The 25,218-nt window shown below is 50.4% G+C and overlaps 1 protein-coding gene across 1 annotated transcript in view; it reads right to left on the reverse strand.

Annotated features, from left to right (window-relative positions):
- DHRS12 (dehydrogenase/reductase 12) overlaps positions 1-25,218 on the reverse strand; it is an 85,047-nt gene that overhangs the window by 36,181 nt on the left and 23,648 nt on the right. Inside the window, exons 2-4 of the mRNA XM_075337298.1 lie at positions 19,975-20,108; positions 19,247-19,329; positions 474-566 (exon numbers count right to left, since the gene is read on the reverse strand). Of these exons, the coding sequence (XP_075193413.1) occupies positions 474-566; positions 19,247-19,329; positions 19,975-20,108 (310 nt within the window). The remainder of the gene's footprint in view (positions 1-473; positions 567-19,246; positions 19,330-19,974; positions 20,109-25,218) is intronic.

The raw sequence follows: 25,218 nt of genomic DNA on the forward strand, positions 1-25,218 counted from the left end.
GGTGTACGTGTCCCGGCTTCAAACTAAAGTATTGCGCATGACCGAAAGTGCCAAGATCATGCGCACTGAGCCGAACTCCAGCGTCAAATGGCGATGGCAGCAGAGAGGTGAGTGAGATTCTCCTCTGATGCTGTGCATTCATTAGCATGTTACACCCACAGGGGTCTGCGAACATGCTAATGGAGCTGACTAGCCAGGGAAGTAATGCCCTTGGGACTAGTCCCCTAGCTCATTAGCATATTGTAAAGGATCTTTAGAAATACTTTTTCTAAAGATCTCTTTATCTATGCTGGTGTATACAGGGACGGTTAGGCAGGGATTAGCGATATACACCCAGAACTGCTCATGGTCCTGGCTGCATATTACACCTGACAGGTTCCCTTTACTCCATTTAAAGGGACCATACGCTCGTCAACTAATATTACTCTAGAAGAAACAAAAAAAGCCTAAAACATGCAGCTATCAGGACTCACCAACACATGCAGACGGTTTTCAGTCTTAAACTTCTCAGCAAATTCCCAGATTTCTTTTGGGTTAGCCATATCCAGCAGGTGCACCGATACGCTCTGTAACAATATTGTCATACATGAGACGGTGAATATGAGGGAAAGAAGCAGGTACAGGAGAGCCAGGAGTTATCCCAAAACCGCCAAATGTAGGAGCAAAGCAGAATATGTCTATACTGGGTCTGATTTACCCTAAAGGGGGCTTTACACTCTGCGACATCGCTAGCGTTCGCACCCGTCCCCATCGGTTGTGCGTCATGGGCAAATTGCTGCCCGTGGCGGACAAAATCGCTAGTAGCCCGTCATACTACTTACCTTTCTAACGACCTCGCTGTGGCCAGCGAACAGCCTCTTTTCTCAGGGGGAGGTTCGTGCGACGTCACAGCGACGTCACACAGCAGCCGTCCAGTAGAAGCGGAGGGGTGGAGAGCAGCAGCATGAAAGTCACGCCCACCTCGTTGCCGGAGGACGCAGGTACGGTGTTGTTCGTCGTTCGTGGGGTGTCACACGTAGCGATGTGTGCTGCCTCAGGAACAACAAACAACCTGTGTCCTGCAACAGCAACGATATTTGGGATTTGAACGACGTGTCAACGATCAACGATTAGGTGAGTATTTTTGATAGTTAGCGGTCGCTCGTACGTGTAACACGCAACAATGTCGCTAACGAGGCCAAATGTGCGTCACAAATTCAGTGACCCCAACGACATCTCGTTAGTGATGTCGTTGCGTGTAACGGAGCCTTAAGTGTCAGGTGCTGAATAGGAGGAATACCTACTATGGAGGTCTACACTGTGTCTGCGAGTGCAATTTGTATAGAATTGTTGAAGTGAAGTCATATGACTAATATTGGGAGCTATTCAGAATTTACACCCAAGAGATACCAAATAAAAACTGCTGATTTGTGTGTGACGACATGGACACCCAATGCCTTGCATGGGTTAAAGTTTCTTAAAATTCAGCCAGACGTATTGTTCTTCTGTGTGTTAACTCATGTTTGCTAAACTATTGTTTGGGACCAGACCCTTCAGAGCATTCATTGTAATGTAGTTGTGTATTGCTAATCTAATGTAAATTACCTCAGTAGCCATTGTCTAGTCTGTGACTTGCAGACTCCATGTAGATATCCTCAGTCTTTCTATCCACATCATTTAAATGAACATTATCCATGCAGCTTGACATTCATCCAATAAGTGAAGCAATCTTGTACAACCAATCCGATAAGGGCACAGTTTATCCTAAGGGAAGGTTATGGCTATAAAAGGGATTTCTTTAAGTCACCAGTGGTTGATGGACGTGCATGATCCAGTCTAAGCTCTTAGGAGCTGGCTAGAGGATCAGGATACCTTGTGGCTTCAATCTAGGGACTCCGGTTCCGATTGGAGACCATATCCACAGTCTAGGGATTTCGACTCAGGCTGCCAGGATTATATCATCAAACCAGAGACTACTTAAGGAGGAAACCCAGGTTGGAACAATCCAGTCACCTGGCTACAAACTTTGCAGACCTCAGCTAGCTTCCTAAATCTGGTGTTATTCCAGTCTCGGTGGGTGCCCGCCAAAAGCGGGGTGCTGCTGGATTGGAGTAAATAGCCCTGGAACCTCTGAGGCATGGACATTCTAAATCCCTGGTGAGCCAGCGGAAGGGTGAGACTCTGTTGCCTGTTACATTTGTGTGTTTTGCTGGTTATGTGTTATGTGCCGTTAATATTTTGGGGATCCAAAAAAGTCTTAATATTGTGATTCCCTCACCCTGTGTTGTCTGAGTAGTGTTCCACCCACGGTTAAGGAGGTCGTGCGTTCAGTTGGGATGAGCCCTGAGCCACGCTGTCTTTCTAAAGGCGGCTGGGACAGCGGACAAGAGCACCCACTGAGCCCAGTGTCTCCACAATTGGTGGCAGCGGTGGGATACTATTCAGCCTGGTTTACCCAGGAGAGCTGCAGAGGACTGGTGTTCGCGGACTCTGTCCAGGGCTCAACAACCAGGGAGGCACATAAGCATACCCAGCAGGCCATAGGGGAGGCATTCAGGTTTCGGACGCTGCCATGTCCAACCCCACCAGCTCAGCCATGGGACAAGGACCAGAGAGGAGATACGACCGAAGCAGTAAATGGATGCTACAGACTTTGCAGACCTCACACAGCTTCCTAAATCTGGCGTTATTCCAGTCTCGGTGGGTGCCCGCCAAAAGCGGGGTGCTGCTGGATTGGAGTAAGTAGCCCTGGAAGCTCTGAGGCATGGACATTCTAAATCCCTGGTGAGGCAGCGGAAGGGTGAGACTCTGTTGCCTGTTACATTTGTGTGTTTTGCTGGTTATGTGCCGTTAATATTTTGGGGATCCAATAAAGTCTTAATATTGTGATTCCCTCACCTTGTGTTGTCTGAGTAGTGTTCCGCCCACGGTTAAGGAGGTCGTGCGTTCAGTTGGGATGAGCCCTGAGCCACGCTGTCTTTATAAAGGCGGCCGGTTCAGTGGACGAGAGCACCCACTGACCCCCGTGTCTCCACAATGTGGAAGTCAACATGCATTGTACTGAGGTTACTTATGGTTTTAATAAGAAAAAACAACTGCATAACTGGATTTTTGCAACAGTAGTTTCAAATCACATTGTGTATAGCCCTGCATCTACAAAACATACTGACGTCCAAATGCTACAGAGGTTGCTGAATTATTATTATTATTTATTTATAGAGCACCATTGATTCCATGGTGCTGTACATGAGAAGGGGGTTACATACAGAATACATATACAAGTTACAATAGACAGACTAGCACAGAGGGAAGAGGGCCCTGCCCTTGCAGGCTTATGTCGCGGGCGGGGAGGGCGCTGCGCTCACCACGCTCGGGTCCGGCGCTGCTGCTGCTGCCGCTCGGTGGCTCGAGCGGTGGGCCGGATTCAGGGACTCGAGCGGCGCTCCTCGCCCGTGAGTGAAAGGGGGGTAGTTCGGTTTGGGGATTTGGTCCGTGACGCCACCCACGGGTTGTGGTGAGGTTGGGCACCACCGCTGCTATTGACGGGGATCCCGGGAGCGATGGTAGGGAGCAGCTGGGATGTTTCTCTCCCCTCCGTGGGTAGGGGGTTGGTGGTCCCGGGGCCCGGTGAGGTGGCGGGGAGGCAGGGTTGGCAAGGTGCAGGGTCGCTTGGACTGCGCAGCGCGGTGTCGGATGGCACGGTAGTACTCACTCAGCCACAAATGGATGCAAAGTCTCTGGTAAACCAAACGGCTGTATGGACGGGTCCCGCAGCCGGCTGCTGTGGTTTCTCCCGGACGGTTGGTGGTGGCTGCCTTTCCCTGCACCTGTGTGTATGTTCGGTCCCCATGGCTTCCCACCGGTGACCCGCTCCCCAGCGTGTTTATGTGCCGGAGGAGCCCTTTTGCCCGCAGGCTCTGGCCCTGGGAACTCTAGCTGTGGCGGTAGCTGTATTTCCCTTTTGCTGGTTGGACGGTTGCCTTCAATCGGATCTTGGCTGTTAGGAAACCCCTGGGGTTCCGGTCACTAACAGATTTGACCTGTTTAACGGCGACTCCAAGCCTGGTCGGGGTCCGCAGCCCCTGCCGGTTTGTGCTGGCTTCACTTCGCTTCCCGGTTCGATACCGGCGGGCCACCGCCCGTCCCCGGTCCTACGGTTCCGCGTTGATCTGCCTCTCCTGCAGACGGCCACCACCGTCTGCCAACCTTGCTCTCAGTGCCCGGGCCACGTACCCGGACACAGTCAGTTTGCTCCTCTACTACCACTTCACTCCTTACTCCTTCACTTCCCTAAACTGAACTCGAGCTCTGCCCGAGCTTAACTGACTTCCTTTCCCGCCTCCAGGACTGTGAACTCCTCAGTGGGTGGGGCCAATCGCCTGGCTCCACCCCACCTGGTGTGGACATCAGCCCCTGGAGGGGGCAACAAGGATTTTGTGTCTGACTGATGTGCCTATCTCGGGGTGGGGGTGTCGTGTTGTAGTCCCTGTGACAACCTGGCTAGTCCAGGGCGCCACATTTACAATCTAAATAGCCCTAGCCTTAAAGGGAACTTGTCAGGTGTAATATGCACCCAGAACAACGAGCAGTTATGGGTGTATATTGCTAATGCCTGCCTAACTGTCCATGTATTTAGTAGCCTAGATAGAGAGATCTTTAGAAAAAGTATTTCTAAAGATCCTTTAGTATATGCAAATGAGCACAGGGACTAGTCACAAGGCCGTTAGTTCCCTTGACTTGCCCGCCCTCTTAGCATGTTAGTACGCCCACAAGGGCGTGCTAATGCTATTCATTCCCCATTGCTTAGAGTCATCAGCGGTGACACACGTATCTGTGTCCGTTGTCACCGCCTCTGACACCAGGTCTAGGGTCAGTGTGCATGATCAGACGTCCCGGCACTTCCAGTCATGCTCAGTATGAAGCCGCGTGTACGTGTTCTGGCTTCAGGGAGGTCTAGTGCACATAACCAGAAGTGCCAGGATTTCTGATCATGCGCACTGACCCTAGACCCAACGTCTGAAGTGGTGACAACGGACACAGGTACGGGCGTCACTGCTGAGGACACTGGGCTGTGGGCATTGAACAGCACGTTAGCATAACCCAATGGGCGTGCTAACATGCTAAGAGGGCGGAATGAGCAGCTAAGAGGGAGAAATAAGTGCAGGAACAAACGCCCTTGTGACTAGTCCCTTCACTCATTTGCATATCATAAAGGATCTTTAGAAATATTTTTTCTAAAGATCCCTATATCTATGCTACTAGCTTTTCAGACAGGTTCACTTTAAGGAAGTTTTTTTGTTTTTTTTAATTACCGTATTTTTCGGACTATAAGACGCACCGGACTATAAGACGCACCCTGGTTTTAGAGGAGGAAAATAGGAAAATAAAACTTTAAGCAAAAAAATGTGGTCATGACACACTGTTATGGGGCGAGGATCTGCTGCTGACACTGTTATGGGGGTAATGTCCCCAAATTCTCTACTAAGGTACCCCATCCTGGTAATGATCCTCCTGCCTTGTATATGATCCTGCTATAAACCCCCATCCTGCTTATATACCAGCATCCTGCTCATATTCCCCCATCCTATTCATATACCCCCATCCTGTTCATATACCCCCATCCTGTTCATATACCCCCATCTTGTTCATATACCCTCATCCTGTTCATATAGCCCCCATCCATCCTGTTCATATAGCCCCCATCCTGTTCATATACCCCCCATCCGGTTCATATACCCCCCATCCGGTTCATATACCCCCCATCTGTCCTGCTCATATACTCCCATCCTGTTCATATACCCCCATCCTATTCATATACCCCCATCCTGTTCATATACCCCCATCCTGTTCATATACCCCCCATCCATCCTGCTCATATACTCCCATCCTGTTCATATACCCCCATCCTGTTCATATACCCCCATCCTGTTCATATACCCCCATCCTGTTCATATACCCCCCATCCTGTTCATATACCCCCCATCCTGTTCATATACCCCCCATCCTGTTCATATACCCCCCATCCTGTTCATATACCCCCCATCCTGTTCATATACCCCCCCATCCATCCTGTTCATATACTTCCATCCTGTTCATATACCCCCCATCCATCCTGTTCATATACCCCCATCCTGTTCATATACTTCCATCCTGTTCATATACCCCCATCCTGTTCAAATACTCCCCATCCATCCTGCTCATATACTCCCATCCTGTTTATATACCCCCATCCTGTTCATATACCCCCATCCTGTTCATATACCCCCATCCTGTTCATATACCCCCCATCCTGTTCATATACCCCCCATCCTGTTCATATACCCCCCATCCTGTTCATATACCCCCCATCCTGTTCATATACCCCCCATCCTGTTCATATACCCCCCATCCTGTTCATATACCCCCCATCCTGTTCATATACCCCCCCATCCATCCTGTTCATATACTTCCATCCTGTTCATATACCCCCCATCCATCCTGTTCATATACCCCCATCCTGTTCATATACTTCCATCCTGTTCATATACCCCCATCCTGTTCAAATACTCCCCATCCATCCTGCTCATATACTCCCATCCTGTTTATATACCCCCATCCTGTTCAAATACTCCCCATCCATCCTGCTCATATACTCCCATCCTGTTCATATACCTCCATCCTGTTCATATACCCCCATCCTGTTCATATACCCCCATCCTGTTCATATACCCCCATCCTGTTCATATACCCCCATCCTGTTCATATACCCCCATCCTGTTCATATACCCCCATCCTGTTCATATACCCCCATCCTGTTCATATACCCCCATCCTGTTCATATACCCCCATCCTGTTCATATACCCCCCATCCATCCTGTTCATATACTTCCATCCTGTTCATATACCCCCATCCTGTTCATATACTTCCATCCTGTTCATATACCCCCATCCTGTTCATATACCCCCCATCCCTCCTGCTCATATACTCCCATCCTGCTACAGTTAGGTCCAGAAATATTTGGACAGTGACACAAGTTTTATTTTAGCCGTTTACAAAAACATGTTCAGAAATACAATTCTATATATATAATATGGGCTGAAAGTGCACACTCCCAGCTGCAATATGAGAGTTTTCACATCCAAATCGGAGAAAGGGTTTAGGAATCATAGCTCTGTAATGCATAGCCTCCTCTTTTTCAAGGGACCAAAAGTAATTGGACAAGGGACTCTAAGGGCTGCAATTAACTCTGAAGGCGTCTCCCTCATTAACCTGTAATCAATGAAGTAGTTAAAAGGTCTGGGGTTGATTACAGGTGTGTGGTTTTGCATTTGGAAGCTGTTGCTGTGACCAGACAACATGCGGTCTAAGGAACTCTCAATTGAGGTGAAGCAGAACATCCTGAGGCTGAAAAAAAAAGAAAAAATCCATCAGAGAGATAGCAGACATGCTTGGAGTAGCAAAATCAACAGTCGGGTACATTCTGAGAAAAAAGGAATTGACTGGTGAGCTTGGGAACTCAAAAAGGCCTGGGCATCCACGGATGACAACAGTGGTGGATGATCGCCGCATACTTTCTTTGGTGAAGAAGAACCCGTTCACAACATCAACTGAAGTCCAGAACACTCTCAGTGAAGTAGGTGTATCTGTCTCTAAGTCAATAGTAAAGAGAAGACTCCATGAAAGTAAATACAAAGGGTTCACATCTAGATGCAAACCATTCATCAATTCCAAAAATAGACAGGCCAGAGTTAAATTTGCTGAAAAACACCTCATGAAGCCAGCTCAGTTCTGGAAAAGTATTCTATGGACAGATGAGACCAAGATCAACCTGTACCAGAATGATGGGAAGAAAAAAGTTTGGAGAAGAAAGGGAACGGCACATGATCCAAGGCACACCACATCCTCTGTAGAACATGGTGGAGGCAACGTAATGGCATGGGCATGCATGGCTTTCAATGGCACTGGGTCACTTGTGTTTAGTGATGACATAACAGCAGACAAGAGTAGCCGGATGAATTCTGAAGTGTACCGGGATATACTTTCAGCCCAGATTCAGCCAAATGCCGCAAAGTTGATCGGACGGCGCTTCATAGTACAGATGGACAATGACCCCAAGCATACAGCAAAGCTACCCAGGAGTTCATGAGTGCAAAAAAGTGGAACATTCTGCAATGGCCAAGTCAATCGCCAGATCTTAACCCAATTGAGCATGCATTTCACTTGCTCAAATCCAGACTTAAGACGGAAAGACCCACAAACAAGCAAGACCTGAAGGCTGCGGCTGTAAAGGCCTGGCAAAGCATTAAGAAGGAGGAAACCCAGCGTTTGGTGATGTCCATGGGTTCCAGACTTAAGGCAGTAATTGCCTCCAAAGGATTCGCAACAAAATATTGAAAATAAAATTTTTTTTTCTGGGTTTGGTTTATTTGTCCAATTACTTTTGACCTCCTAAAATGTGGAGTGTTTGTAAAGAAATGTGACAAGTCCTACAATTTCTATCAGATATTTTTGTTCAAACCTTCAAATTAAACGTTACAATCTGCACTTGAATTCTGTTGTAGAGGTTTCATTTCAAACCCAATGTGGTGGCATGCAGAGCCCAACTCCCGAAAATTGTCACTGTCCAAATATTTCTGGACCTAACTGTATATGCCCCCATCGTGCTCATATACCATCCTGGTATATGGCCTGTATCCTATAGCACAGAGAAAAAAACCCAAACGTTTATACTCACCTTTTCCTCACTCCCTCCAGCACCGATCATCTTCCTCTCTGCGCCGCTGACCTGCGTGTGTGGAGCCGTTCCCCTGCAGCACGCGATGTCTTCCTGTCTGTGCCGATCAGCTGATCAGCACAGATCAGCTGACCGGCACAGACAGGAAGACATCGCGTGCTGCGGGGGAACGGCTCCACACACGGGGACGGGTGAGTGTACTGATTCACTGCACCCCACGCTGATAATGATGTGCGGGGGGCAGTGAATACAGCCGCACATGATCACTCCAGGCTGTAATTGCCAGGGGTGATCATGTGGACCGGCTCTTTACTATGCGCGCGTCCCCGCTCGTCCTCCCGCCCACCTGTCAGCGCCGGCTTCTGCGCTGAGAAATGGGCGGGAGGATGGGCGTGCATATGTAATGAGCGGGCACACGTGGTCACGGCAGGCTGCTATAGTAGCCTGCTCGTGCCCCCGATGACCCGCTCCACCGCAGCACCCTCATTCCCCGCAGCCACAGTCAGACCATAAGACGCACCCCCAACTTTCCCCCAACATTTGGGGGGAAAAAAGTGCGTCTTATGGTCCGAAAAATACGGTAAACTTAAATGTATTTGGGGCTACAAATAATTTTCGCATTTGGGTTCAATTAAAAGTCTTGCACCATTTGGCTTTTGCAGGCTTTAGTTCTCGCACATTAAACTTTTGATGTGGTCATAAGTCAGCTGAGAGGAGCGTTTCAAGAAAAAAAAATACGGAATTACTTACTGGTAATGTGTTTTTTCCGAACCCATGACGGCACCACGATATAAGGGTACAGTCATAGGGTGAGGGAAAAATACATAATTACTTACCGGTAGTGTGTTTTTTCGGAACCCATGATGGCACCCTTATATCGTGGTGCCGTCATAGGGTGAGGGAAAAAAAATAATAAGATTTACAAACTTTGTTAAACCATTAAGGGAGCTCACTAACAGGTTCTTAGTTAACACAGAATGACCTCACTCCCCTCTCGGTCACCATCGCGTCCAACGGGAGATTTCGGTTCAGTACGCATGACCCTGGAGTTTGGGTCATGCGCACTATGAAGCCGGGTGTACGCGTCCTGGCTTCAAACTGAAGTACTGTGCATGACCCAAACTCTGGGGTCATGCGCACTGAGCCGAAATCCCCCCTCGGACGAGAGGTGAGTGAGATCATCCCGTAATGCTGCACATTCATTAGCATGTTAGCACACCCACAGGGGAGTACTAGAATGCTAATGGGGGCGACTAGCCAGGGGAACTAACGCCCAGGGGACTAGTCCCTGCGCTCATTAGCATATGATATGAGATTTTTAGAAATATTTTTTCTAAAGATCTCTTTATCTATGCTAGTGTATACAGGGACGGTTAGGCAGGGTTCTGTTCGTGGTTCTGGGTGCATATTGGATCTGACAGGTTCCCTTTAACCCCTTCAGCCCTGGGGCACTTTCCGTTTTTGTTTTTTGCTCCCTTTCTTCCGAGAGCCGTAACTTTTTTATTTTTCCGTCAATCTTGCCATATGAGGTCTTGTTTTTTGAGGGACAAGTTGTACTTTTAAATGAAACCATAAGTTTTACCATATAGTGTACTGGAAAACAGCAATAAAATTCCAAGTGTGGAAAAACTGCAAAAAAAGTGTGATGGCACAATAGTTTTTGGGATGTTTAACTCACAGTGTTCACTATATGGTAAAACTAATGTGTGGGTGTGATGTCTGAGGTCGGTGCGAGTTTGTAGACACCAACCATGTATAGGTTTACTTGTATCTAAGGGGTTAAAAAAAATTCACAAGCTTGTCCAATAAAAGTGGCGTACGTTTTGCGCCATTTTCCGAAACCCGTAGAGTTCTCATTTTTTGGGATCTATGACTCAGTGATGGCTTATTTTTTGCGTCTTGAGCTGACGTTTCTAAATGGAACCATTTTTGCGCAGATGCTACGTTTTGATCGCCTGTTATTGCATTTTGCGTAAAACTTGCGGCGACCAAAAAACGTAATTTTGGCGTTTGGTAAACGGCGTAGTGGCAAAAAAAATTCCAATCAGATTAATTGATTTTATATTTTGATAGATCGGGCATTTCTGAACGCGGCGATACCAAATGTGTATATTTATTTATTTTTTAACCCTTTAATTTTCAATGGGGGGGAAAGGGGGGTGATTTGAACTTTTAGGTTTTTTATTTTTTAAAACTTTTTTTTTAATTTTTTTTTTTTTTTTTTTTTTTTTACTAGTCCCCCTAGGGGGCTATAGCGATCAGCAATCCGATCGCTCTGATCTATCTGCTGATCACAGCTATACAGCTGTAAACAGCAGATACAGTCACTTCCTGTTTCCCTCTGCTCCGGGCTGAGGGAAAACGAAAGTAAAACGTCATAGCTGCAGGCGTCATCACATGACCCTGTGCTATGATGGCAACCACCGAAAGTCACGTGATCACTCACGTCACTTCCGGTGGGCGTGGCGGTAAGTGAAAATCTTCACCGCGCATATATACATCTCCCTGCCAGACTTTGGCAGCTAGATGTAAGGGGTTAATGTTACGGGTGGAATGCGATTCCACTCGTAACATGTAGGCGCACATGTCAGCTGTTGTAAACAGCTGATATGTCTGCCGATCCACGCCGCCTGCCCGCGGCAGGGGGCGGGGCTTAACGGAATACGCTCCATGACGGATATATCCGTCCATGGTCGTGAAGGGGTTAAAGAGCCACTTCAGCACTGGGAAAAAAAAAACGCAGGAGTGGTGCTTTAAAGGGGTTGTCCAGGGCTATATGATAGGTCATCGTTATAAAATTAGTAGGGGACTGACACCCGGCATCTCCACCAAACTCGCAGTAAATGCAAATTAGGCTGCAGTACTTGGCAATGACTACTGAGCATTGCATGGATCTGCGGCACTCCGCTCAGTGCATTTCTTACATCCAGCCCCTGCTGGAGCAGGAATCTGCAGATCTTATATAGAGTAATCCCGGGACAACCCCTGTAATAGTCTTTCCAAAGAAGGATTTATTGGAACGAGTAAGGGGTACTCTGAATTATAGCAGCAACAAATATCGGTTTTAGGCCCCTTTCACATGTCCGTGAAAAATATTTGTGTTTTGCACGGGCGTGTTGAAGTTGCGTATGGCCCATCCATGTGCCTTCACTTTGGAGCACTATTGTTCACAGTGTGCTATCCGTGATCGCACACGGTGAGCAGGAACTTTTTACTCACCTGTCCCCAATGCTGCTGTCTCCAGCGCTTCCAGGTGCACGGTGCAGTGAATATTCATAGGCATGATGAGTGGGCCTGGAAGCAAGTGACAGCAGCGCCGAAAACAGCAGCGCTGGAGATAGGTGAGTATAGGAAATCTTTTTTTTCAAAGAAACGCGTTTTCTCCGGTACGTGTCACACTGATGTCACATGGATCACGTCAGGGTGCGGGCCGTGTGACATCAGTGCTGCCGGAGAAAAAATAGACATGTCGTGTGGAGCAGACGGACCCATGTGTGCTCCATACGGACACACAGTCCTTGTGAAAACACTGACCTAAGCAGACCCATTAAAATCAATGGGTCTGTGCACACATCTGTGTCTCCGGTATATATGAAAATGGACGTCATACGTACCGGAATCACTGACGTGTGAAGGAGGCCTTAGGCTATGTGCCCACGGGACTCTAACCGCGGATTTTGTTGCAGAAAACCTGTGGATTTATCTGGATTTTCTAGATAAATCCGCAGATTTTAGCAAGTACAGACACTCCCCATGTTACCCTATGGGATAAGGGGAGTGTCTGTGTCCATGCTGCGGTATGTGCAGCTGTGGAATATGCTGTGGATGTCCCGCAGCCGCACATAATTGCATGTCAATTATTCCTGCGGAATTACCTGTGGAAATCCTGGCCTCCACTATGGAGATTGAGGCCAGGACTTCGCAGGTAAGTCGTACAAATGTCCACAGATTTACTGCAGCTATTTCGCTGGAATCCTGCAACAATAGATAGCTGCGGATTCCGGGGATCAGCTGCGGGACACCTGCAGCTGTACCTGTGGATATATCCACGGGTACATAGTGCCATGGGAGCATAGCCTTATAGTAGGAATGAGGTCATTTGTAAAAAGAGGAGAAACTTTTCCTAGATTCCCCAGGTTCATGTAAAATATTACTTTCTCTGACGCCTCATTGGGGGACACAGGACCATGGGTATTATGCTGCCTATCCATAGGAGGCCACTAAGTAGAGGCAAAAAGCATTAGCTCCTCTTCTGCAGTATACACCCCCTGGCCGGGCCAGGCAACCTCAGTTTTAGTTTAGTGTCTGTAGGAGGCACATCCTTTCAAGGTTTTGTTATTTTTTGAGGGCGACGGTTTCCCTTAGGGACCAATCTCCCAATACCATCAACGGGCGGGAACGCGGAGTGTTGCCTCCACGTACCCCCTCCTGCGACGCTGGATCCTGGGCTGCCTTTTACTGGACGACGGGTCCCACAGACACCGATTTTCCAAAGCCCAGGGCAGAGGTGCAATTCCTCAGCCCCTCTTTGCAGGCTCTGAGTTGATACATTGCACCTGTGTGGCCGGACACAGCAAGCTGACTCTGCTATTTCCACTGCCTGGACTGAGGCAGTGTTAAGGTAAGATCCCCCCTGACTGGTTTCCCAAACAAAAGGGAGAAAGACTGTGCAGGGAAGGCTCCCAGGACTGCTGAATTTACAGTCTTTATTCCCACCATAGCTGTGTGCTGGCTGGAGGAGGGGAAAGTCCCTTGCTGATTGCAGGAAATCCTGCAGAGATAATCTAATGGTGGCGGGGGGAGGGCTCCCAGGGCTCATGAAATCACAGTGTTTATTCCCTCTAGCTGCGTGCTGGCTGGAGGAGGGGGGAGTCCCTTGCTGATTGCAGGGACTCCTGCAGAGATAATCTACTGGTAGCTGTGTGCTGACTGGAGGGAGGGGGAGAAAAACTGTCACAGAAGCTCCCTTCCCGCCGTTTTTTACTACCGACAGCAAGGGGGCACACTGAGTTCTTCTTGGCGCTCTTTTAGCGCTAAGCCCTGCCCCCCCACGGGCCGCGATAAGCCCCGCCTCCCCCCCCCCCGGAAAACGCGCAAAGATCTCCACAGAGACTCCTTCCTGAGGACGCAGGGCCATCGGCTGATTCTGGTGAGGTACACTGAAGCAAATACAATCCTTGCTTCCCACTGATTCACTTGTAGCTCTGCATATCATTGCTCCCCCTCCTGGCATACTTCTATTAGGAACATGCAGAACTCTAAGGGTACTAAGAGGGCTAAGGCTCACATAGTCTATTATTCAGCCTGCACTGCCTGCCACGCTGAGCTACCACGTAAACACACCTCTTCTCTCTGAGTCCTGTGCCCCTATAGCCCCCCAAGACCCCCCTGCCACCACCGCCGCAACCGTCAGCCCAGAGCCTAGGGCTCCCAGCCCACCGGAATGGGCACAGTTTCTGTCCCAATCCATGGAAAAACTGTCACAGAACCTGGTGCTGGCTATGCAATGTCGTCCGCCACACCCTTCTGGGCCCCTGGACGGAACGCAGCCTGAGGATACCCCTATGGAGGATTCTTCTGAGGTAATCCGGGCCCATGCTTCACCGGTTGCAGGGATCAGAAAAAGAGCACACGGCCGGGTGTCTCCAGCACTCTCTCATGGCCCCCATGGCTCTCCCTCGGGAGCACACAGGGCAGGCTCTCCCACACGCTCCACGGCTTCTGAAGAGCTGGAGGAGGGAGAATGCTGTTTGTACCAGGATGATTCCTTGGTTTCACCCTCCCCAGATGATCAAACTGCAATAGACTCCCTTATAGCAGCAATCAACCAAACTCTGCATGTGGAGGATCCCCCATCCACTACCACTGACCATGTGGTCTCCTTTAAGAGGGCAAGGAAACCCCAAAAGGTTTTCGCTGATCACCCAGAGTTTCAGGATATCCTCACAAAGCAAAGGGAGAAGCCTGACAGGCGCTTCGGTAACCGTAAACTCATGGAGTCCCGGTACCCTTTTGCCTCACCTGCCCCTAAGGGCTGGGCTGATCCGCCCTCGGTCGACCCCCCCCCTGGTCTCCCGCCTTGCCACAAAAACGCTCCTGTCTTTACCCGATGGTTCCTCCATCAAGGACCCGACAGACAGACAGGTGGAGCACCTCGCCCGCTCTGCCTTTGAGGCTGCGGGTTCCTCCCTCTCGCCCTCCTTTGCCTCTGTGTGGGTCGCAAAGGCGATCTCTGTCTGGGCAGAATCCCTTAACACTTCGCTTGAGGAATCCCAGCTCCCTCATACCATCACAGAGGTAACAGCTCAAATTGCCGCTGCGGCGGAGTACCTCATGCAGGCCTCCATTGATGCTGCTACCTGCGCAGTTTTAGAGCCTCAAATACCATAGCCATCCGTAGAGCTCTCTGGCTCCGATAATGGCGAGCGGACTCTGCCTCCAAGAAGTCTCTCACGGGCCTTCCCTTTTTTACAGACCGATTGTTTGGCGAACGTCTGGACAAGCTCATTTCTGACGCCACGGGAGGAAAAAGTACCTCCCTTCCCCAGCTGAAGCCCAGGACGACCTTCACCAGACGTTCACAGTCCTCGTTCCACTCCTTTCGGAACTCATTTGGTTGGTCGACATCCCGCGCTGTCCCGGCCACTAGCCGCGGACTACGCAGGGACCGACCTTCTCAGCTCTCCCCGAAACCCACTTCGTCATGGCAGCCTAGACCGAAACAGTCCAGGACTAGGGAGACTTGGCCACGACGTTTTCCCCCCTCGTGACTCCTTTGGCGCCCCGGCAGACACACTCATTGTAGGAGGTCGACTGCGGCTCTTTCAACACATCTGGGCTGCCGCCTCAGACGACAAATGGGTTCGAGACCTTGTGTCTTCCGGTTACCACATAGAATATCGGACCCGACCCCCGAGTCGGTTCCTTCTCTCAAACCCCCCAAAGACTTTAAAACGACGCGAGGCCTTTTTCTCAGCAATCCACTCACTCCAAACAGCAGGAGTGATAATAGCCGTCCCGGATGACGAGTAGTTCAGGGGTTTTTATTCCAACCTCTTTGTGGTCCCCAAAAAGGATGGGTCAGTTCGACCCATCCTGGACCTCAAACACCTGAACAAACATGTGCACGTACGGAGATTCAGAATGGAGTCTCTAAGGTCCATTATTGCATCCATGGTCGAAGGGGAATTCCTCGCCTCCATAGATATCAAGGACGCGTACCTGCACATACCCATCGCCCCAGATCACCAAAAGTTCCTCCGCTTCCCAGTTCAGGACTCCCATTTTCAATTCGTAGCCCTACCCTTCGGCCTTGCCACCGCACCAAGGGTCTTCACCAAGGTCATGGCGGCCGCCATGAGCGTCCTTCACGCCAGGGGAGTAGTCGTTCTCCCTTACTTGGACGACCTCCTCATCAAGGCCCCCTCCTTCCGCGACTGCTCAACCAGCGTACAGATCACCGTGGACAGCCTATCCTGCTTAGGGTGGCTACTGAATCTAGACAAATCATCCCCGGTCCCAGCACGATCCATCACCTTCCTGGGTATGTCCCTGGATACCCGTCGAGGCTTGATCTATCTCCCTCAGGACAAAGCGATCGCTGTTCGACGAGCGGTACGCTGCCTTCTACGTCCTCAGTCTCGCTCCATTCGATTCAGCATGAAGGTGCTCGGCAGGATGGTGGCGGCTATGGAGGCAGTACCTTTTGCTCAACTGCACCTCCGCCCACTGCAGCTAGCTGCCTGGGACAAGAGCCCCTTCTCCCTGGACAAACATCTTCACCTGACGCCTTCAGTCAGGTATGCACTCCTCTGGTGGCTTCGGTCCTCATCCCTATCGAAGGGGAGATCTTTTCTCCCAGTGAACTGGCTGGTCCTGACCACGGACGCCAGCCTCCTAGGCTGGGGAGCAGTGTACCGGCACCACACTGCTCAAGGACGTTGGACGCCCCAGGAGTCTTCCCTACCCATAAACATCCTGGAAATCCGTGCGATCTTCCTCGCGCTCAGGGCGTTCTGCCCTCTGCTAGCGGGTCGTCAGATTCGAGTCCAATCGGACAATGCGACAGCTGTAGCCTTTATCAATCGGCAGGGGGGCACCCGCAGCAAAGTGGCTTATCTCGAGGCCCACAAGATCCTCAGCTGGGCCGAATCGACTGGGTCAGTGATATCAGCGGTACACATACTGGGGGTAGAGAACTGGGCAGCAGACTTTCTAAGTCGCCAAGGCCTGGCCGCCGGAGAATGGTCTCTCCACCCAGAAGTGTTTCTACACATCTGCACTCGCTGGGGCACACTAGACGTGGATCTAATGGCCTCAAGGTTGAACGCAAAGGTACCCGCGTTCATAGCCAGGTCACGCGACCCGCAGTCCATCGGCGCGGATGCTCTAGTCTGCTCCTGGCACCACTTCCGCCTGCCTTACATATTTCCACCTCTACCCCTGCTGCCGCGGTTAATCAGGAAGATCAAGGCAGAGGGAGTTCCGGTGATACTGATAGCACCGGACTGGCCCAGGCGCGCCTGGTACGCCGAATTAGTACAAATGCTCGCAGACGTACCGTGGCGCCTTCCAGACATCCCAGACTTGGTGACCCAAGGGCCCATTTCCCATCAGAACTCCAGAGCCCTGAAGCTGACGGCATAGCCATTGAGACCTGGGTATTAACAAGAGCGGGATTCTCCCCCGCGGTTATCTCCACCATGATCAGCGCCCGAAAGCCTGCTTCATCCCGCATTTACCACCGTACGTGGAAAATCTTCTTTTCATGGTGCAGGGAAACTAACGTCCAGCCTATGCCTCTGGCCATCCCCAAAATTCTCGACTTTCTGTAGTCTGGCTTGCAAGCGGGGTTGGCTCTCAGTTCCCTTAAAGGGCAGGTCTCAGCGCTCTCAATCTTCTACCAATGCCGCCTGGCTCAAAAACCGCAAGTCAACACCTTCCTCCAGGGCGTTTCCCATCTAGTTCCCCTGTACAAACGGCCGCTGGACCCATGGGACCGCAATCTCGTTCTGGACGGTCTCCAGAGGTCTCCCTTTGAACCTCTCAAGGAATCCTCCCTTGCTCTTCTGTCCTGGAAGGTAACATTCCTGGTGGCCAATTATGTCCATCAGACGGGTTTCGGAGCTGGCAGCACTCTCTTGCCGCGAGCCTTTTCTGATCTTTCACCAGGACAAGGTGGTTCTGTGCCCCTTCCGGATTTTCTTCCAAAGGTTCCTACCCCGTTTCATTTGAACGAGGACATTGTTCTGCCTTCCTTTTGTCCACACCCAGTGCATAGGGTGGAAAGGTCTCTGCATTCGTTAGACCTTGTCAGAGCTCTCAGATATTACATATCCAGGACAGCCCCCTTTAGGAAAATGGACTCTTTGTTCGTCATTCCTGAGGGGCCTAAGAAGGGACAGGCAGCTTCAAAGGCAACTCTGGCTTGCTGGATTCGCTCTGCGATCCAGGAAGTCTACCGCTTGAAACTCAAGCCCATTCCTAGTGGGCTGCGGGCTCATTCCACGCGAGCAGTTGGCGCTTCGTGGGCCATTCGGCATCAGGCTTCAGTGGAACAGGTGTGTAAGGCTGCGACCTGGTCTAGCCTACATACTTTTTCAAAACATTACAGAGTCCATACCCAGGTTTCAGCTGAGGCAAATCTGGGTAGGAAAATTGTGCAAACGGCAGTAGAGCACCTCTCTCAGTAGGCACTCCAGGCTGTCTGGGACTGGTTCCTAGTCCTTGGGTTGTGTTGTCTTTCATTTTTCCCACCCATGGACTGCTTTAGGACGTCCCATGGTCCTGTGTCCCCAATGAGGCGTCAGAGAAAAACGGATTTTTGTGTACTCACCGAAAAATCGTTTTCTCTTAGCCATCATTGGGGGACACAGCACCCACCCTGTTGCCCTGTTGGGCCTTGGTTCTCTCAGTACCTTATTTGGTTATGACTCTTTTTTTCTCATGTTCCTCCGTTGAGATGAGTTTGTACTGTTTTTTTCTCCTACTGCTTGTGTACTAAAACTGAGGTTGCCTGGCCCGGCAAGGGGGTGTATACTGCAGAGGAGCAGCTAATGCTTTTTGCATCTACTTAGTATCCTCATATGGATAGGCAGCATAACACCCATGGTCCTGTGTCCCCCAATGATGGCTAAGAGAAAACGATTTTACGGTGAGTACACAAAAATCCGTTTATCAGTGATGAGCGGGCACTACCATGTTCGGGTGTTCTTTACTCATAATCCGCAGTTGGGGCTTGGACAGGCTCGACTCATATACTGAGAATAATGGATGGTAGTGGGGAACTCAGAATTTTTCCAGGAAATCTTTTGGAAAATGCTTCACATTCCCCATTGACTTCCATTATACTCGGTAAACGAGTCAAGCCTGTCCGAGCCCCAACTGCTGGTTACAAGTCCCGAGCACCCGAACATTGTAGTGCTCATTCACCAATATAGATTTCAGCCATGTTATTACCCAATACATCCAGTTATCAGAGGAAGAGAGCGCGGTCAGGGATGTAGCGCAGTTTGTACTTTGTATAGTGTTTGCTATTATTATTGCATTCTTACCTGATTCCCACTACCTGCAATAACCTCTTTTTGTGCTTCTTCTGCTCGATCTTTATTTCTACATACCAGATGAATGATGCCGCCTAGGAAAAAAAGTAATAAAAAAAAAAAAAAAACACTCATGAGTACAGCAATAAACGCTTTATGATATGGCGGCACAATCACCCTTTAGGTGTATGTCTACCTCTGCACACATCTATATTATTGGCTTTTTAAATGCATCAAAACTAAAAGATGATGTCGGTTCTCCGGCTCCTAAGCGTCTAAATGGCTACAGACGAGCTGGTCGGTCTTGTTCCGCAGACATGTTCCTTTGAATCGGTACCATCCTTACAAACATACATAGGGTTATGGAAAAGATGGAAGTCTGCAGTGTCTGAGGTTTCATGTTTGCAGTCTGCCGTATGCAGTGTCTCAGGAATGGGGTATCAGGTTCATGTCCTGGGGTCTGTGATGGAGAAAGTGCTCTGCATGTGCGGCCTCTCCTCTGCATTCAAGTGTAGTAATGGAATGGAGGGAGGGGACCATACAAAAACACAATTGTCTTTCATTACCTCCAATCAATAGTCACAGCACAGGTGCAGACCCTTCCCTCACGGTCAATGGGACCAGGCGCCCTATTTATAGCACGGGCCATGGTCCCGGCTTGTTTTGTGGGGTGATGTTAATACTGGTAACTTCTAGTATCTCTTCCATGGTTGCTTTTATCTCAGTGGCCAGATGCTTACCCTTTTTAGCAATGGCCAGAGCGGCTGCTTTGCCGATGCCGCTATTTGCTCCGGTGATCATGTAAGACCTTCCCGTAACATCAACTTGTAAATCTTCAGCAGCAAAGTGCTTGGCGGCCGCTTCATATCCCCCCCTGCAAGACACAAGACGTGATCCATTGCTGTGATTTACTCAGTGACAAGTCTCCTTAGATGGTAGATCAGGATTATCGCACATTAGACCTCTCTAATCAACGGCAATACATAGTGCAAATAATCATGGAAACCGCGTAGACCATTTCAAGCACTTTTTTTTAGGGCTTTAAAATGTAGGAAAAAGTTAAACCTGATATGCTATTTACTAATAATATCTTACTTTCTTATAAGATTTAATAACCCTTTATACTTTAAAGGAAGGTGTCGCGTTCTTATTTTGTATTAATAATAATGATTATGAAATCAAGTCTTTTTAATACAAAATTTAAAACTCACTGTTTATTTAGTTTTTATTTAATTCCAGTGTTACTGAAGCACTGGGGGCCGCCATCTTGGATTTGCTGTGAGTAATGACAGTTACTCACCTCCTTTATGGCAGCCCCTGTGCATAGAAGACCGTAGTCGGACTCTGACCCCTATACTTAACACAGAAACAGCGTCTGCTGTCATCTGAACACGTCCCCTGGGCTGTCCAGATCACAGCAGAGGGAGGAGATCAGCGCCATCTTTGTGGAGCTCACAGCGTATGCTGTGTGCTCCATTTTCCCCCTGTCACCCACCGGGATGGATGGGGCGAGTACTGGTGCCGGCAGCGGTGATTGCACCAAAACTGATCCTGGTGTGCTGCTCCCCACTCTGCCGCTCACCCCCCCCTCCCCACGTGTGCTCACCTCTGGCCTCCGTTCCTCGCTGCTATGTACTGTGATCGCTGACAGGACAGGCTGCCAGGGGCGCAGGTCTGAGGTGAGTGCATGCGGGATTGGGATACAGTCAGTGGGTCATTGGGAAACCGCTGTGTCGCCCAAGGAATGGGGTTCTTGGTCCCGGGCGGTGTATAACTGGGGAACGTACTTTGGTGGCCGTTGCCCGATTCCGTGCCCTGGGGGCTTTTTAATGGGGAGTATTTACAGGGGAGATTAAAGTCATTGGTGTGACACCACCTGCGGGTCGCGGTTAGGATGGTGGAACTGCCACTGCTGAGTTGATTATTCCCCAGGGCTGGTGGTAATGGCAGCTGTGGTGGTAGGCCTGTAAGGGGTGGGCAGACCCCTTACAAGGAAGCACAGGTTTTCTCTGAAGTGGTTAATGCTGTCCCCATAGAAACTGTACAGGAGGGAGGAGGAGCCGGCAGCTTAGGGGGAAAGGAAGTGTGTGCTGAAGGCAGTTGTGTCCAGGACCGGAGAGAAGAAACAGCCAGGGGCAGAGTGTGGAGCTGAGTGGGCAGAAAGAAAGAAAGAAAGAAGGGAGCTGGAAGAACAGGGAAGCCGGAGAGAAAAGGAGCGGGCGGAACCTCATAGGGTGAAGCAGTCCCGGTGTGGGTCCGGGCTGTGGGTAGCCATAAGTGGGAGCCAGGTGAAGTAGAGTAGCCGGGCACATCCCCACTGGAGGAGACGTCAGGGCAGGCTTTCCCCAGCTAAGAAAAGAACGTGAAGTCATCTGTAACTGCCGGTTTTTGGAAAGAGTTGTGAAATAAAGAATGTCTTTTATTTGCATCGAACCATGCCTGGAGAGTGTTTATACGTCGGACGACATCTGCACCACCACACTCTGCCCCACCAAGACATCTCCCGTCCCGATAGTGACGGCGGAACCAGGGGTAAGCCTGACAGAAGGGGCCACGACTACAAGCCCAGAGGCGCCCCTGGCACCCCGTTACATGTGGCGTAGTCGGCAGGATCCGGATCATATGCAAGGGGTCCCGCTCCAAGAAGAAGGAGATCAAGTGATGCCGTGGATCCAGATTATTGGAAAAGAGTCCCGATCCCATGGTGGGAAGAGGAAGAAGTGCCTAAGGCGTTGGACCGGGCACAAGATGGCGGCAAGATGGCCGTTGTCTGTTAAGACACAGAAAGCGCGCGCAGAATTGGCGCCAAAAGAAGAGCCTGGGGCTGGCCGGTGCCGAAAAAGAAGTTCGGAGTACTCCGCCCAAAGAGGGGAGGTGCCGGTCCCAGGGCACGAAGGAAGATATGTGAAGTGGGCGGTGTTCCAGAGAAAAAGAAGAACCGCCGCGTAGGGGTCGACCTGATGTGTGAGACTGGGGGTGGAGTATACCCAAGAGCGGGAAAAGTAAGCCCGCCTCCACTTCCTCCAGCATCTCCACTGACCCCGACGCCATTACCAGAAACGCTGACTCCGAGCAAGATGGAGACTCCAGGAAGACAGCAAGCTGCGATAGCCGCACTAGTAGCGACTAGCCTGGGCAGAGGACGCCCGAAGCAGACTGCGGCTGCGGAAGGACCCACCCTTAACCTACCGGCTGTGCCAGGAGGACCGGAGCGGCCCACTACACAAGAGGCCGCACAGTGGCAACAGGAAATCGAGTGGGAGGAATGCCAATACCGGCGGCGGTCGCAGCAAAGACCGGTGCTAGCTGAACTCTCCCACCCGAGACGTTGGAGCAACCCGCCAACTACGAGCCCTTCCGGAGGCTGCGCCGGTTGCCCGGACAGTCCCTGTCGGAGTACGTGCAGGCCCAACGAGCCGAATGGCAACGTGCATATCATCCGGAGTGACTTTTCAAGACCGGAAGATGGCGGGCCTGTTTTTGTTCAACACCGGCGTTGTTTTGAGCCGGAAGAAGGTGTGTTGTTTGTAACCGTTCAAGTTGCTGAGCCCGGAAGAGAGCCTGATGCTGGACTGAGCCAGGGGCTCCCTCCGCGTCGTTAAGAAGATTTTTGCCGAGTTGTGTTCCTGCCAGCTAACGTCTAAGACCGGGAGTGCTGCAAAAGCCTCCGGGCAGAAACTCCACTAAGACCGGGAGTGCCTGCCGACGGCCTCCGGGCACGACTAAGACCGGGAGCTTCCAGGAGGAACTCCGGGCGCTGGACTGGTGTGCCCTTGCGGGTGCCCTCAGGTGAACATGTTCGCAGTTTCATTAAAATGACTTTGTTTAGTTTTAAAATGTGATTTTAGATTTGTGCCTTGCCGGGAGGCTTAGGCTTAAAGAGGGGAGGTATGTAAGGGGTGGGCAGACCCCTTACAAGGAAGCACAGGTTTTCTCTGAAGTGGTTAATGCTGTCCCCATAGAAACTGTACAGGAGGGAGGAGGAGCCGGCAGCTTAGGGGGAAAGGAAGTGTGTGCTAAAGGCAGTTGTGTCCAGGACGGGAGAGAAGAAACAGCCAGGGGCAGAGTGTGGAGCTGAGTGGGCAGAAAGAAAGAAAGAAGGGAGCTGGAAGAACAGGGAAGCCGGAGAGAAAAGGAGCGGGCGGAACCTCATAGGGTGAAGCAGTCCCGGTGTGGGTCCGGGCTGTGGGTAGCCGTAAGTGGGAGCCAGGTGAAGTAGAGTAGCCGGGCACATCCCCACTGGAGGAGACGTCAGGGCAGGCTTTCCCCAGCTAAGAAAAGAACGTGAAGTCATCTGTAACTGCCGGTTTTTGGAAAGATTTGTGAAATAAAGAATGTCTTTTATTTGCATCGAACCATGCCTGGAGAGTGTTTATACGTCGGACGACATCTGCACCACCACACTCTGCCCCACCAAGACATCTCCCGTCCCGATAGTGACGGCGGAGCCAGGGGTAAGCCTGACAGAAGGGGCCACGACTACAAGCCCAGAGGCGCCCCTGGCACCCCGTTACAGGCCCTCCGCAGGTAGGCCTGAGCCCGGGAGATGTGTGATGGAGACTATCGCCAAAGAACGGAGGCCACACCTTGGTTTGTAATTTAACAATCTTTACTCACAGTTGGGCCCTTGGACGGCTGGTTCAGGTCCCTGTATTTCCAGTGGCAGTTTGATGACACGGTTGCTCTGTCCCCGACACCCTCAGTGTGGTTGGGTTTCCGTAGCTTGGAGATGGTTTGGGGCCCGACTGTCTTTTGGCAGTCTCCTTGTCCGTACGGCAGGCAGTGTGGACCCTGTAGGGCTGGTCCGTGGTACCGAACCTTGATCCTCTCATTACTGCTGATGCCCCCGGATCTGTGAGTCAGTGGAGTCCGTGAAGGTCCCCTCACTGTGCAGGTATTTTCCTGGCCGCGTGAAGCTGATGCCTGACCTAGGGCCCTGTGCCCTGTTGGTGCTCTGGTCCCAGCAGTACTCGGGTGTACTCTCCTTTGCCCCCGGGTCACCGTTACACGACCCAGCTTTAGGCACATCTCTACACTTCACTCTCCTTGACTCAACTGCTCACTGTCCAGTCCCACCAGGCTGTCTAGTCCCCTAGACTGGCTCCGCCCTCTAGGTGGCCATCCCTTTTGGTGTCTGACTAGCCAATTACCCCTGCTGTGGAGTGGAAACGGATTTTGGTGTGTGCAGATGTCACCGGCACTGGTGTTTCAGGTCCCTGGGGATAGATAGGCCCTGCATCCTGGTGAGGATGCAGCACCTAGTAGTGCCCTGAGTGGTTCAGGGGCGCTACACAGTTAGTAGTCAGTGGGGCATTGGGAAACACTCCTGATCTGGTGCCTCCTCTTTCGGCCATCTTTGTCCTCCTTCTTCTGAAGCCTGAGTGCATGATGCATCCTACGTCATCCACACTAGCCGGCATTGTGGTCCTGTGCAGGTACACTTTGCTCTGCCCTGAGAACGGAGACACCCATCCGACCAGTCTGCACCGCACCGCCCCTTAGGTGAGTATTATAAAGTGATTGTTACGTTCTACACAGCAGCCTGGGCTCTTATATACCGCATGTTAGAATGTGATATATATATATATATATATATATATATATATATATATATATACACACACATACCCACTGGTGGTGGCCGCAGCTTAATTATAGGCCCCAAATCTGGTGACAGGTTCCCTTTAACCATCCCTCCCTGTTTTGCTCCTTAATTGTTACTTTCCTCTTCCTTCTTTTTCCCTTTCGATGTTTTTTTGTATATATTAAAAATTCAATGAAAAATCAAAAAAATCCTGCACATGTTAAAAAGGTTATCCAGAACATTTAAGACACTAGGATAAGCCATAAATATTAGACTGGCGGTGGTCCAACTCTTGCTACCTTTACTTACCAGTTGTTTGAAGGACCCGTGATGCTCTGGTAGCTCCCTTGATGGTTTACCAGACATATGTCAGTACTTTTAGTAATGATTATGACAGAAG

This window comes from Anomaloglossus baeobatrachus, chromosome 2 (assembly GCF_048569485.1).
Source record: "Anomaloglossus baeobatrachus isolate aAnoBae1 chromosome 2, aAnoBae1.hap1, whole genome shotgun sequence".
Taxonomy (NCBI): Eukaryota; Metazoa; Chordata; class Amphibia; order Anura; family Aromobatidae; genus Anomaloglossus; species Anomaloglossus baeobatrachus.